General features: G+C 43.7%; 1 protein-coding gene across 1 annotated transcript in view; it reads right to left on the bottom strand.

Annotated features, from left to right (window-relative positions):
* Nucleotides 1-3693: 3693 nt before the first annotated feature.
* foxo3b (forkhead box O3b) overlaps nucleotides 3694-14923 on the bottom strand; it is a 45065-nt gene continuing 33835 nt past the window's right edge. The window contains exons 3-4 of the mRNA XM_082506797.1: nucleotides 8177-9641; nucleotides 3694-6920 (exon numbers count right to left, since the gene is read on the bottom strand). Coding sequence (XP_082362923.1) covers nucleotides 8196-9641 — 1446 coding nt within the window. The 3' untranslated portion in view covers nucleotides 3694-6920; nucleotides 8177-8195. The remainder of the gene's footprint in view (nucleotides 6921-8176; nucleotides 9642-14923) is intronic.

Here is a 14923-nt window from a genome sequence, read left to right on the forward strand (position 1 = left end):
CTACATTAAAACAAAGATGACATTTACCGAATGTGCGCCCATTGACATGGAACAAGGCAGAGACAAATAAACACCCTGTGGGTGGAGATCAAGATGTTGGACAAACAATGAGATAAAGTTTTTTTTACCTCTGACTTAAAAATTAAACCAGCCAACGAAACAACCGGCAGAAGCTATGTAGAAAATTACGTGTGCATAGAACTTAGGAATGCACTATTGTCACCTCGCCCAACAAAATCCAAAGTGAAAATTGCTGTGTAATATTTAGTATGCCCTCATACCCGCATGTAAAAACTAAAACTAAAGCTATTCTTAATAGCTAGTCGGTTCAAAAGCACAAACTCATGTAAATGAATACAGTTTTTTTTGCCTTAAAATAGGCAGAAAAAGCAAACAGAAAGGTTCAGAGGCGTTTTCAATAATTCAGTAACCTCACTGACCTCACACAGACTGGTGTGACTGCAGCCACGCCAGACAAGTAGTCAGTCAGGTGGCTGCTGAAATGTGACTTTGGTATTTGTAGTTGTGGCGAGCCTGCTCCCTCAGTCATAACATATCTTTGACTATTTTGTAATTAACAGTGAGCCTTAGAAGTTTTCTTTTTCAGTTCTTTTATTTGTTATGAAATGCCTCTTCTTTATGAAAGAGCATTTGAAATATCTGAGGGTGAAAGGACTTTGTTTGAGGTTCTTTTGTGCATTTGAGAACAAATGACACGACCGCACTGGCAGAGATAAAGTACCTGATGCATGTAGGTTAGGTAACAATGACAAACAGTGCTGTTATGAATGGACCATACTGTATACGGCAGCACAACGTGGGATTTATAAAATATTTTTGATTTTTTATACCTGACAAAGAGCAGAAGACAATTTAGAAGAAGACTCTTTGTTCAGGTGCTGTGAAGATATAGCCCACCTATTTATACTGTAACATCTGAAGTTTGTCTGTTGTAGTATTATATCTGATCTGAATATTGGCTCAAATGTACGGTGGCCCTGAGAGGCCAAATGGACTGCAACTTAAGAAAACATCAGCAATAAGAAACATGCTGCAAAAGCACACAAAACACAACGGAAATAGGAAAAATGAAAACAGAACTAGGAAAAAACACAAGGGAAGTGTTTCTGGGGAGACAATAACCCGACGGAGCAGTTGCAGGAACCCAAAACATGGTATGCCTGTTTTATCATGATTCATGTAATACCAATGACAGATTTTTAGGCTAAGAGTTAGGCTAACATGCTTACAGCTCATCTTTTCTTTCCTCACAAACCCGATAGATCCTCCACTTCTTTTAAGTGCCTCCCAATGCAATTCTTAGCATATTTTGGTTCCTGCAAGTGGTTATTGGTTATTGTCTCTCCAGAAACACTTCCCTTGTGCTTTTGGAAATCTGTTCTTTCCTATTTGTGTTTTGTTTATCCTATTTCCGTTGTGTTTTGTGTGCTATTGCAGTGTTTTTCTTATTGCTGGTGTTTTTTTTTTTAAGTTCATCTGGATGTAGCATAACCAGTATATTTGCATTATGCTGATTGTTCAGTGGTTATATATGCATATTAACAATCATGAAACTGACCTAACAGCCCATTGTTAGTCTCTAGTACAATTTCCGATCATTATGCAGATGTACTGTTTATCAGGCTGGGAAAACCTGCAGTCAGCTGAGACTGAAGAAGTCACATGGCTGAGTGTAAAAATCCAGATGAGTCCAGATGAACAAAATCAGCTTTCTGGAATTTCCTTACCTACACGAGCATTCATCAGGTGATATGTAGTGGGTGTTTTCTTGGCACACATTGGGCCCCTCAGTACCAAAGTTGTTTAAACACCACAGACTACCTAAGTATTTTTGCTGACTATGTCCATCCCTTCCAGCATAATAACAAACCATAGCACAAATCATCTCAAGCTGGTTTCTTGATCATCACAATGAGTTCACTGTACTCAAATGATCTCCACAGTCACCAGATCTCGATCCCATAAGGCGTCTTCGGGATGTGGTGGGATAAGAGATTCAAATCATGGATGTGCAGCTGACACATCTGCAGCAGCTGTGTGTTGCTATCATTTCAACATGGACAGAAATCTCAGAGGAATCATTTCGGCACCTTGTTGAATCTATGCCACGTAATACAGTGTCCGGTGAGTGTACATGTGATCATTTTTAATGACGCGCTGACAAACAGCACAGTAGATTCTTGTTGTGAAGCTCCACGATGACTAAACTTTAGATGCTGAATACCCTAAAATGTTCTACATTTCTGCATATATCTTAAATAGAAGTTCCTAAAGACGATCTTAATGCTAAATGTCAAAGAATTACGGAAACACATTGATGGAGAATTACTAAGCTACATTTAAAGACACTGAAAAATCAACCTCAGCAATCTAATGTGTGAATTCTTAACTGTAATCATAGAATATTAACTTCATCTTAGATTGCGAAATTCTCCAGATTGCCTATATGACAAGTGGAAAGTTATAATATTAATGTTTAACTGAATTGATGTGACGCATTTATGTGAAAGTGTTTACACGTTTAGCAATTTCAGTTAACAGTGGTGTGCTTTACTGATGGGGAGTTTTTTTCAGCTTTCCAGTGACGTGCAGATCGCCTCATTACAGTAGCAGTTGTGGGATGAATGCAAAGGTTGAAGTTACAAATAAGTGTCTTTAATGACTTGGAAATGTTAAATCTATTATGCATCGTATTGCTGCACAAGTCACTGCATTCCTCTCTGGAAAAATGAGGCAACAGGACATTTAGATGCCCTGCCTATGGTAATGCTATCGTGATAATTGGATCTTATTTCCTAAGTGCATTCAAGTCTTCTTGTAAGAGATCGTCACTTTAACTGATTGGAATTAATCAACTCAGAAGCCCAAGCCTCCCTTAGAAGGTTCCCCAATAACCCCATAGTTTTATGGATGAGATTACTGTCAGCTTTGAAGCCACAAAAACAGCGTTTGTTTAACCATTGTCTTTATGATCTTTTGTTCTGACGCACTTTGTGATCTTTATCTTGAAAGGAAATCTTAGTCACTTACTTACTTTACACTTGTGCACACCTGAACTTATCAGTTAAAATGCAGATGATATGATTGTGCACGTCCCATGATTTGTGGGAGTCAGGGCTTTTGGCCCATCTGAGAGAAAACAAGAAGAGGTCAGATCTGTCACTGGGGATTGATATCTGTGTTAGTGTTGCGTGAAGGCATGCTACACTCTGTTTCTGACTGTTCCTCTTCTCCCACTCTGTATGTTACACAACAACAGAGGAAAAGTACCCGTCCCAGTGTCAGGTATCAGTGAGCTGCTGTACGTCTGCTCTCATTTTATTCGGCCTCACACAAAACATTGTGCAAGATTACTTCCAAGAACTGGAGTACAACATGGAGCTGTTTTGATCCACCCAGACTGACACGAGGAAGAGATTTATGTTCTGGAGGGAGTGCACGGTCAAATTTGTTCATGCACTCGTGCTCCAGCACACAAACACACACTTGTGAATATACAGCGTGTGCAAGGCGAGCAAAGCAAGAGCTATAGCGCTTTCCTTCCTGTGCTGAAAATTCCTACTGGGCAATATGAACTGTCAATAGAAAATCTTCTTCTGCACATCACTTGTGAAATATATGAACTTCTAATCTTCTCTTCTGAAAATTAAGTGAAGACAAGGACACAGAGAGTGTGTGGAGCCTCACCAAGCTTTATTTACATGCGCACTATTTCTTATACAAACTTCAAAATTCAAAATGTAATACACAGGAAAATACCCACTAACATTAAGTTGAGAATAAGCAAGATTAATAAAGAGCAAAAGTTCAAAGGGAAAAGTTCAGAGTGTGTATGAAAGGGAGCTGGCCTGGGCTTCTTAACAAGGATGGAAGGACTCATAAGAAGATAATATAAAGAAAATGTCCAAGAGGTGATTAAGGTTTCTAGTGGTATGTGTCTATTTTTGCTTTTCTCAGCTTTAAACCAGCATATTTTGTTCTGCGCGTGTGTGTCGAGCATGAGAGGAGGTCATCTGTGCCTGAATGAAGCAGTGGTTTTGTGAAAGGCCTGCTCAGCTATGACTACGAGAAAACTACCCTCCCAAAGAGTCGATGCATTTTTACACTGAGCCGAGTGCACATAATGTTAGGAACGCCTTTTAGATTTGATATTTCCCAAATTGATAAGAGCTCTTTTCAAAGATGACTGCGTTCCCCGGATTTCACTTTGCCTGTCGTCTTCACAGGAGTAAGTAATTTTAAGTACAGACAGTGTAGATGAATTCAATGCTTAACAGTTCAGGTGATGGCTCAGGAGTCCCCCTGACAACAGAAAAGACAGATAGTGTTCTGGAAATTTTAGATGTAGCAAGGTGTTGGTAATTCCAGCTTGCTGACATTTTCACTACGTCAGTGTAATGGGTTTGTAATAATAATAATAATAATAATATCGGAGGATGGTGCAAGTGCTCCTCTTTAAGCCCTGATTATTACTTTTTTATTTTTTTATTTTTTAAAAAGGAACAGAGTGTTTTAGCACTAAAAACACAGTGTTCCTCTCAGGTTGAGAAAGGTCCAGCTAGCTCATGCGCTAAACCTCAGTTAGTACAACAGACCATTCTAGCCAACCATGCACACCCACTCCTCCTTCCTTCCTTAGCTTCAAAGAGATATACACGAATCTGTACACTGATATACATGACAGGGAATACACTTCATGTCACTGCCCCCAAATGGAGAAGGGGTCTCCAGATGCTACAACAATGGTGCCTTCCACCATTTCCAAAATCTGGTTCAACAATTAAAATTGCTGGTAACAGTTTTCCCTCCCTACCCGGCGCATGATGTATTTGCTATTTCTTCAAATTCAGAGGTATGACAAACCCCAAGGGTCAAGTACTACATGAGCATATAAGGACATACAGCGAGTAAATATGCATTTCACACGGTTCATAATGCATAAATACATACATGCATACAGTCGGCTGTTCTGTATGCACCGCGAGGAGCTACAAACCCTCGTGAGATTAATTCAGTTGAAATAAAACTCCATCAATAAACACGTACACACGTTAACATGTATTTAGGAGATACAGGAAGTCACCTGCAGGAGCACCAGGCGTGTCCACGAGGGGATCTGTGTGTGTGTGTGTGTGTGTGTGTGTGTGTCAAGAGTCAAACAAGAGGAGAAAAAAGCTATGACAACAAAACCAAAAAACAACAGACTGTGTGAAGTAATAATCCTGACATTTATCGTCCTTCTAATTCTTCATCCTGGTGGCCAAAAGTTCACAGGTTACAAGTTCAGAAACACAAAGAAAATATGTTTTCCCCCCCAAGATACGTTAAAATACTACTCGACTGTGGCTTGACGTTTCTTAAATGGAAAGCCTTCCTTCCTCACCCCCTGAGTGATTCTGTATATGCATAACAAGCCCCACAATCTCACGACAAGAAACCAGCAGAGCTTAACATGGATCCCTGCTATTTTTTGCTTTTTTTTTTTTTCCCCCGTGTGTGTGTGTGTGTGTGTGTGTATTTTAAGTGTGTGCATAAATGTGTGTGCTGTCATTTGGCTGCCAGCATATCCTACTGTTTATTTCAAGTAATTTGGCAATATACAGAGATAGCTTATTGTTTTAATCAAGAAACAAATGGCTTCTAGAGGAATGAGCCTATAAAAGAAAAAAAAAAGACAACAACCTTCTCCCTTTGCTCAAACTTATCATGCTACAAGTGGCCGCAGCTCTAGGCTTCTGTGGGTTTTGGGTAAAAACAGGAAAAAAAAAAGAACAGAAAATATGCACAGCTTCCTCGCAGGACAGGATTCAACACTGTTTATATAGCACCTGTTGTGGTGTGGAAATGTTCACAACCCTAGGACACAGGTTTTTGTTTTGGCTACATCGAATGCTGTGATAAATGACCTCAACAGAACTCACCAGAAGTTAGGAAAGCAATGAGAAGACATACAAGATCTTTTCCCTCTTGAATTTTTACCTGCCCTGCACTATTCTGTACCAGAAGTTTTCTTCCTCTAGTCTTTTGATATATACAAGGATAAAACAAAAGCTGTAGCAATCATCTAATCATAATATAACCCTCAGTATGCTGCTGTTATTTCAAAGTCATGCATCATATAATATAGAAAACAGCAAGTGCATTGTGTTAAATTGAGGAATTTAAACTTCTGGGGTTTTGGAGATTTCGCAATCTGGGGCAACGTTTCAGTTTGTCTACACATGGACTGAATAAGTGGCCACTCAGTGAGTACGACACTCCCATTTCCACCTTTTCATTTCACCAGTACAATGACTCTTTCTCTACAGACATTTTTGATTAAGAAACAAATATGATAAAACAGGAACTCAAAAAACAACAACAACAACAACATATGACATTTAAAATTACTTAGAACAGTGGGAATTTCTTTTTCAGTATTACACGTCTCAGGAAACCACTGGATCTGATTTACACCACAACATGTCTTGTTTTTTTTTTCTCTTTACACTTCAGTGGGAAAAACTGCACCATGCTCTCCTTCGATTCTTTGCTTGCCATTTAGTCCTCAATTTCCACCTGAAGACCCCTTTTTGATAAGCAGTGTCTCTTTGATATCAGCAGACTGGGCGTCAAAGGAAAATTGCATAATTCTAAGATTTGTGAGTTTCTTGTGATTGTTAGATGTAGCTTTCGCTTTTGCTGTTGTCGTTTCACAAGAAGCTTTGAGGGCTCATGCGCAGCATCTCTCGAGTCTGCAGGATCGTTCATGGTTCACCAGTGTGGGAGCGAAGGTAAAGCTCTCAAGAGGAAGTCTTCTTCTGTAAACACAGGGTTGGTTATTTTACATTGTGCTGATGGCAGGTTTGGCAAAAAGGATGTTGTGTGTCTGATCTTCTCTTGCACCACACAGGTCAGACCTGGAATGAAAAAGATATGATTATCTTTTTGTGTTCGTAAGAATGAAAATCTTTTCCCTTCTCAAGGTTTTAAGTCACATTTTTGAATAAGTAGATTGGCAAATGTCACTGGCTCATATTAACAACAAATTTCTGTTCACTGCTGGTTATTTGCAGCTGCAAGTTAGGTGCTTAAAGCTACCACTTCTGCATATGTTTCATAATACATGCATTTGAATATGAATTATTGAATATATGAATTATTCCTGATCAAGTCCTCATCACATACTTCCTAGAAACCCAAGAAACCAGTGGTTGACTGACATTTCTTCAGCAGTGTGCACATGACATCATGACATCACTGGAGAATCCTCAATTGAAGTTTATGGGAAAATTACTTCTTCTCACTCTAATTAAGACCTCAGTAAACGTTTTGCTGGTGAATTTATGGTCTCAGTCATATTTAATTAAGCATGATGTTCATTTCATAAATGGTAACAATAAATTGAAACAAATGAAGGGAATGTATCTGGGCAAGTCTTCCTTGTGGTAGACAAGTTGCTACTGTTTGATTATGCAGCTTTACTGGGTTCTTGATCATATTCAACCCTCACTCACGACTACAGGATTTTAAAAAAATTGATGATAATGGCCAAAATTCCCAATTCAAAGCTGCGAAACAATATCTTCAATGTCACAACATCATGGCAGCTATTTTCATCTTTTACAGACCAAATACTTATTTCACTCATGACAAGTAGATCAATTTATAACTTTTATGGGTGATATTCTTTCTCTGTCAATCAATTGAAACAACCTTTAAAATAGACACTGCTTATTTCTTTATAAGTGAGCAAACTTACAAATTCAGCAGGGGGTCAAATAATTATTTCCCCAAAATGTATATGCAGTCCACATCCTTATTAAAAACATGTAACATGTAAGGAAAAAAACTGCTGAAGAAGTTTTTTTATTGTGTCAATGTGATTTAGGAAGAACAATTAAGGTCGAAGTGGTTCAATAAAGAAAAAACCCCAGTAATTTTGTTCTGTGAAGTCCTTTCTTGACTCCTGTTATTATCACATCATCTTAGTGCTTTTGTCTAAGGCTGTCTCTATTCATGACACAAATAACTCTACAACCCTACTGTGAGCATGACGTGTACTAGACCAAATTTTACAGAGTTTTTTTCAGGAAAAAAACAAACAAACTAATTAGCTCATACATCAAATTCCCCATTAGATACTTCAAAACAAACAACACTTCAATTTACATACCTGCTCTGCTCCCACCCTCTCAGCCGGGTACCCAGCTCTGAGAGGTCTGCTTGGTGTTTGTGAAGTTGCTGACTCCATTCATGTTGGCAAGAGAGTCAAAGTTAAAATCCAGGCCATCTGCATCCATAAGATCGTTCCTGATGATGGAGTCCATGTCGCATTCCAGGCTGCCATTGAATATGTCCAGGTCCAGATCTGTGGGGAAACGATCCTGATAGTTCCCTCCATTGCTGCTAACTGTCCCACTCAGGAAGATTGAGGTGTCAATCTGCATGGAGGAAGACCCATTTCCTCCCAGGGGTGAGAGCAGGAGCTGCTGTTTGGCATTAGCCAGAGTGTTAGCCTCATTCACTAGGTTCAAGCCTCCATTTATAGACCTCAGAGAGCTGTGATTGTGGTTGTTACTTCGCAGCATCTCTTGTTGGTTGCTTTGAAGTCCTCCAGTTGTCCCAAAAGTCATGACAGGATCATTGCGGAGCATGAGGCCACGGCGGGAGTTCTGGGAAACGAGGGCAGCTGCACTGGCCTGTGACATCAATGGATCTGACTGGGTCATCATTACATCACTATGGTTGTGACTGTCAGAGTTGAGCAAGTCTTGCAGTGTCTGGGTGCCAAAGCGGGTCGTGCTGATGCTGGAGAAGGACGTTTGCTTGTTCTCCTGGATGGTCTGCATGGGGGACGAACGCAGAGAGGAGCCCGCCGTGTGGGGGCCGAAGATGGAGTTACTGTAGCTAGCACTTCCATTAGAAGAAGAATTGGATGATGGAGAGGAAGTGGAGGAAGGTGAGGCTATCCCATTGGGTTTGGACCCAAAACTGAAACCTGAGGAACCATTTGGTGCAGTCTGGCTGGAAGTGGTTGGCACCATGCTGATGTTCTCCAGGAACTCATCCATTATGTCATCTGTGAGTCCATCATTCAGATTCATTGTACCCGCCAGGTCTGCCAAACGGGGCAGCTCAGTCGGCACAGCCTTCCCATTCGTCTTGGCGTTCCCAGGAGACAGTGTTCTGCCAGGACTGGAGTAGAGCATAGGCGAGAGAGGCGGCTCGTCATCAGGCACCTCGTCTAGCTCGGGGTTGGCCAGAATAGGTGAGAGGCGGCCACTCACTGTGCTGGCATTGGAGTTTGTGCGAGAGCGGAAGTCTGTCCAAGCATCCAGCTCCTCGCTGCTGCGTGAGGTCGGGCTTCCAGGCCACTTAGAGAGACCTGAAGGACTGTCCGCACCACCTTCACCAGCTGCAGCAGCTGCAGCCTGCAGGGCTGCCTTCTTCTTGGCAGCACGGCCGCGGGCGGACTTGGTGTACTTGTTGCTGTTGTCCATGGAGACTGCCCGGCGCCGTGGAGCCTTACCACCCTTTCCTCCTTCTGGATTGATCATCCACCAAGAACTCTTTCCTGTTCCCTCATTTTGGACGCGGATGAAACGACTGTGGAGGGATAAGTTGTGTCGGATGGAATTCTGTAACACAAAACAGAGAAGAAGACTCAGCTGAGTGCTGTGTGGAAAATACTTTTTGCGACAATTACTCAAACTATGCCTGTCACCAGTATGGATTTGTATCCATTCTTCTTTTTGCCAGTGCAATATTCAATGAAAACCTCTCATTAAGTTCAACAACACTGATCCATAAACCACCCACGAACGCTCATTCTGCAGTCACGTAAACAGTTCTTCTCAGTGACTAGACGTACAAACAGCAAAAGCCTATTGTTTCAATTGTTGATCCACTAAATATAGACAGGCTCACATTAACATTGTGCACCACTTAGCACTGATGTCTGCATTGTTCCCGCTGTAGCTTTTGTGTTGTGGGCATAAAAGAGAAAAGAGAGAGACAGTGTTCTAAAAATCAAGCCTCCTCAATAATGAATGACACATACAAAGAGCCTCTATATGTCAGATCATGTGTGTTTGCGTGTGACTGTTTGTCTTGGCTGGTGTGTATTGATCAGCTCTGAGCTCTTTTCTTGTGAGAGGCCAAAAGGCCCACTGTGGGGCAACTTTTTCACATGACAGTCCCTGCCAGTGATCAAGAGTTTCATTCACGACACAGAGACGTACGCGCGCATTAAAGGCCCAAATGACTACATAACAACCCTGTTGAAATGCTTGTTGTCTTGGTGCTGACTATGTTAGCATTAATAGTTAGCAGGCGTACATTTGTTCGTGCTTCACATTGTGCAGAGACTTTCTTTTTTTTTTTTTTTTTTTTTTTTTTTTTTTTTTTAAATGACATCAGAAACAGCAGTATGCGACATTACGTGATGGCAGAGCTTCAGTTCATCCTTTGTCATTTTTTTTTTTTTTTTTTTTTTTAATAAATAGGACAGGGGGAATGAATGAGAGAGAGAGGGGGAGAGAAAGAAAGAAAACCCAAGGGGAGAAGAGACGGTGAGAAGGGGGGGGAAGAGAGACAAAAAAAAAAAAAAAAAAAAAACTCCTGGTTTGGTCCCGCCTTCACTGTTGTGATTGGTGAGGGGGTAGGGACAGGCTTAGGGCGTCGGGGGGTTCCCCGGAGGCATCTTCCTTGGGGGGCTCAACCCGGGGTAGCGGTCACGTCCGGTTGAGGGCTCTGTTGGCTCTCAGGTGACTGTTTCCTCGCGGCTGCGTGCAGCGGGGCTAGGGGAGGGTCTGTGCTGACGGACGTGGGTTACTGACCTGGCAACCTGGCTGCCCCTGGGTGGGTCCGGGATGGGCGTGAGGTTCTGGGGGTGCTCCGTCTCTGGGCGGGGGCCCGGGCCGGGCCTCGGGGGCTCGGGTCCTGGTTGGTGTGTTGCCGGGGTTGTGGGCGGGTGGGTGCATGGGGGCCCGGCCCTGGAGCAGGGTGCCGCCGGTGCATCGAGCCGCCTGGGGGGCTCTTCAACTGGTGGGGGGGATGGTCACATCTGGCAGGAGCTTTCTTCTCTCAGGAACTCTCTGCAGGAGGGGGAGATACAGGAGAGGTGGAGGAAGATCTCAGCCTGGGCGTTTACCGTCTTATGTAGTCTGGAAGATGTGTGGTTGGTGGGGTGGGTGCAGTTTTCTCTGTGGTGGGGTTGGGTGGACTGTCCAGGGCTCTGTGGAGCCGGGGGGCGCTACTGCACTGGGCCCCGGTCTGATGGGCCTGGGCCCCCCTTCCCTGGCGGGTCGCGGAGGGTGGGAGTGCCTACTGGGGTCAGCGGGGGAGCTGGCCCCAGGGAGGGGTTACCTGCCCCTCCCTTCCTTCCCTCCCCATCTCCAGCTGCCTCCCTCTTCCCGCTCCTCCACAACCACCCACACATGCAGGGCCTTGGAGTGGGGGTATGTCACCAGGGTGCAGAGGAGGCTACCCCCCCCCCTGTCCCCTTCTGGCTGCCTCTGCCTCAATTTTATCCCACAACTTAGACATTCACATTATTCACACTCTCATTACACATACATATAGGATCTTGGGGGTGGGCACAATCACGGAGTCCAAATCACCATCAGGGTGTATACCTCACCCCTGACGTCGTTGCCCACCTCTCAATTTTAAATACACTTAGTCATTGAGGGCTAGCAGGAGGGACTATGCGCTTACCTGCTGCTCCTTGGCAGGTAGCTCCATGCCCTCCTGGGTTTTAAATGCACCTTAGAACACATATGCATCAACACTACAATGAGCGGGTGGAGGGAGGTTTGGAGTCTTCTCCCACCCCCATTCTCTGCGGCCTGCTGGAGCGGGGGGGCTAGTAGGAGGAGTTGGCCGTCCGACTGCGGTCTGGGGTGTGGGGCCTCCCTGCTGCTGCGGAGTCGGGGTGGTCTGCCTCTCCCCACCGCAGGGAAAAGGGTAACACCACCTGGGTCTGGGTGCAATTCCCCCCTCCAGGGGCAAGGGTACCTAGACCCGGTTTGTAGAGTACGCTTGGGGAGTGTGATTGTGTGTACAGCGTCTCTTTATGTCTGTCTCCACGTTGGTTGAGTGTGGAGTGAGTGCATATGAGAGCATGAGGGTGGGAATGGATGTTTGTGTCTGTGTGTGCCTGTATGTCTGTGTCTATATGTCAGGTTGGGTATCAGACGCCACCTCTCTGGGGACACCTCAGGCCCTCCAAGGTTTGGAGGCCTATCTCCACCCACCACCACTTCCCCTGCCGGTGGCGGACTCCCTCAGGTGTCGGTGTGTTGGTGGTTCTTTGTGTCTGGGGGTGGGCGTCCGGGTACACACCGGCTCACTCCTTGGCGGCCGCTTGTCGGGGCCTGGGGCCTGGGGCTCGCTCGGGCCCCTTTGGAGGTGGGGTGCCCCCGGCCTCTCGGCCTAGGGCTCGGTCACTCAGGCGCAGCTGGGGGCCGGCGGAGCTCACGGGCGCGTCACTGCAACCCCCCCTGGCTTCTGCTCCGCGGCTGCTGAGTGAGCCCTCATCTGGGACTCTCCTCAGCTCTTACTGGAACAGTGGCGCGGCTGCCCCTCTGTTGGTCTTCCATGGTCTCTTGTGTTCTGGGGGCCTCTGGATGTCTGGAGTTTTGATCTCCTCCATACCCGCTTCACACCCTGGAGGATGGGGCTGTGGCCCCCCCACACTCCCTAGCAGATCATTACATGGAGAAACCTTTGGAATGCAAGCATGCTGATCCACACAGGTATGCACACATGGGTATTCACAGACGCGGACTAAAGCTTTCTTGGCTGCTGCCTCAAAGCACACTGTGCGCTGTCTATCTTGCGTGCTGCACAATATCGTTTATTACTTAGTAAATACTGATATCTATGACTAGCTAGTTTATTGTGATGGTGCTTTGTTTTCTCTATTATTATGTTGCTCTTTGTTGTTTGCTGTCTCCTCTGTTTGTTTGTTTGTTTGTTTGTTTGTTTGTTTTTTCTCCATACAGGTGACCCAGGAGTTTTTTGTGCAGAGACTTTCACCACACTAGCAATCATTGTCGAGCTACTTTCACACGTGCACTGCAGCCCAGAGGTTTTCTAGACATTACCCAGAAACGCAAATGTCAAACTCAGTTGCATCTAACATTAAACACTCTTTACCCTACCAGCTTAACAGTACAAAGTCTGTGTCGTGTACAACCCATCCTTTTTTATAAATAGAGCCAGTAATATGCAGAAGGACCCATGCCATCATGGGTCCTTCTGCACATCTTTTTTCATGCATCTCCCATCACCGTAATGTTGTCATGTGCCACATAGGACAAAAGGCAACTTCACTGCTTGTGTAGATCTGATCCTCCTGGAGTTCATGTGTAACTTCAGCCTGTTATCTGTCCATAACCTTGAAAATTGTGCATGGTAAAAGTGGTGTACTTATTAAACTTCATGTTAGAAGTGTAGAAGTGTCAGAATGATTATGTTAGCCAAACTAAGAACAGGTGATACTGAGGTGACTATCTGATATTTCTAGTAGTTTCAGAACACAAAAGACTGAGAGAGTCAGATTGGCTTCTTTTGGATGCAATGGCTTGGGTTATAGTTAAACCACAAGATAAGAGTCAAAGGCCAGTAACAGATAACACAGCTTGATAAAACTGGGATACTATTTAAACAAGAGGTCTTGCAAGTTTTATTCATGTGTGTCATTATGAGTTTCCATTTGCACAATAGCAAAGATTCACATGCCTTTTTTACTTTAGAGAAGTCTGTTCACTTCAGTACTCTTTTCAATAATTAAATAATGCAGCTTAAACTGAGGATTGCATTGTGTAAAAGCAGTAATTTAAGACTTGAAACTCAAACTTGATCCCTAAATTACAAACATGTTCTTATCCATCTGGACATCCACCCCCCCTTTCCGGCCATCGCACACATGCTCCCACACAACACACACACCGCCATCTGGTTACATAACAGGACATCATTTCATGGATCTTTTTATGACAGGATAACAATGTGTACACACAGCCATAGTCTCAAATTTCAACTCACAGTAACACCATTAGGAGTCTTAAAAAAAACATGCATTTTAATGAAAAATAATTCTGTTCTGGATCACTAACTTATATGTTTATAACCTTGCCTCTAGCATTAATTACACTTTCCCCGTCTTCTCAATTTATTGCAGGCTTTGCTGAATTAATTATTTTGCCTCAGTCTCCTTCTTTTTCCACATCCCCTCCTTCTTCCGCAGTTTCTGTTGTTTCACAAACACATAGCTCTTATGGGCCCTGTGGGACTCTGGGGCTATGCTATATCCTCCCATATAAACAACCCAACCGCCATCCACAACATGCACGCAATTTTCCCCTCTCCTTTTACCTCTTATGTATATTTTTACTCATAAAGACGGAACAGACTTCTGGGTTCAAATCAGCGAGAACCAACATCTTCTTGTTTTTGTGGGAATCACAATATTGTTTTCCACGAAGCAGCACCGTCTTTACCAGGCAACAGTTTACAGGCAATTTGGTCAGGACTGTTATTCTGGTCAAAGGCAGTTCAGTCAGAGAGGAGAGAGAATGGGTTTAAGTTACATTTCTGAATGCTGCGTTGGCAGAGAAAGATCTCTGGGGCCAAACTGAACCCATGACCCTGTGTGAGTGTATGCATATTTGAGCGTGTACTATGGGTGCGGTTGTGATAGTTATATGAAAACGCTCTTAAATGGTTTGCAACTGTTATGCAAAAACTTGTTTCTGTTGGAGCATATGCTTCTTCCGACCCTTGCTATGCATTGCATAGAATCATGAATGATGGTGCAAACATATTTCTCAATTGTGCACCGTGTATTCTGCAGTGAGGTAAGAGGGGAATAAATACTAGAGAGACCAGTGTTTATCCTCTGCGGGCATCTCTC

The sequence above is a fragment of the Aulonocara stuartgranti genome (assembly GCF_965226115.1).
Source record: "Aulonocara stuartgranti genome assembly, chromosome: 15".
NCBI classification, from domain to species: Eukaryota; Metazoa; Chordata; class Actinopteri; order Cichliformes; family Cichlidae; genus Aulonocara; species Aulonocara stuartgranti.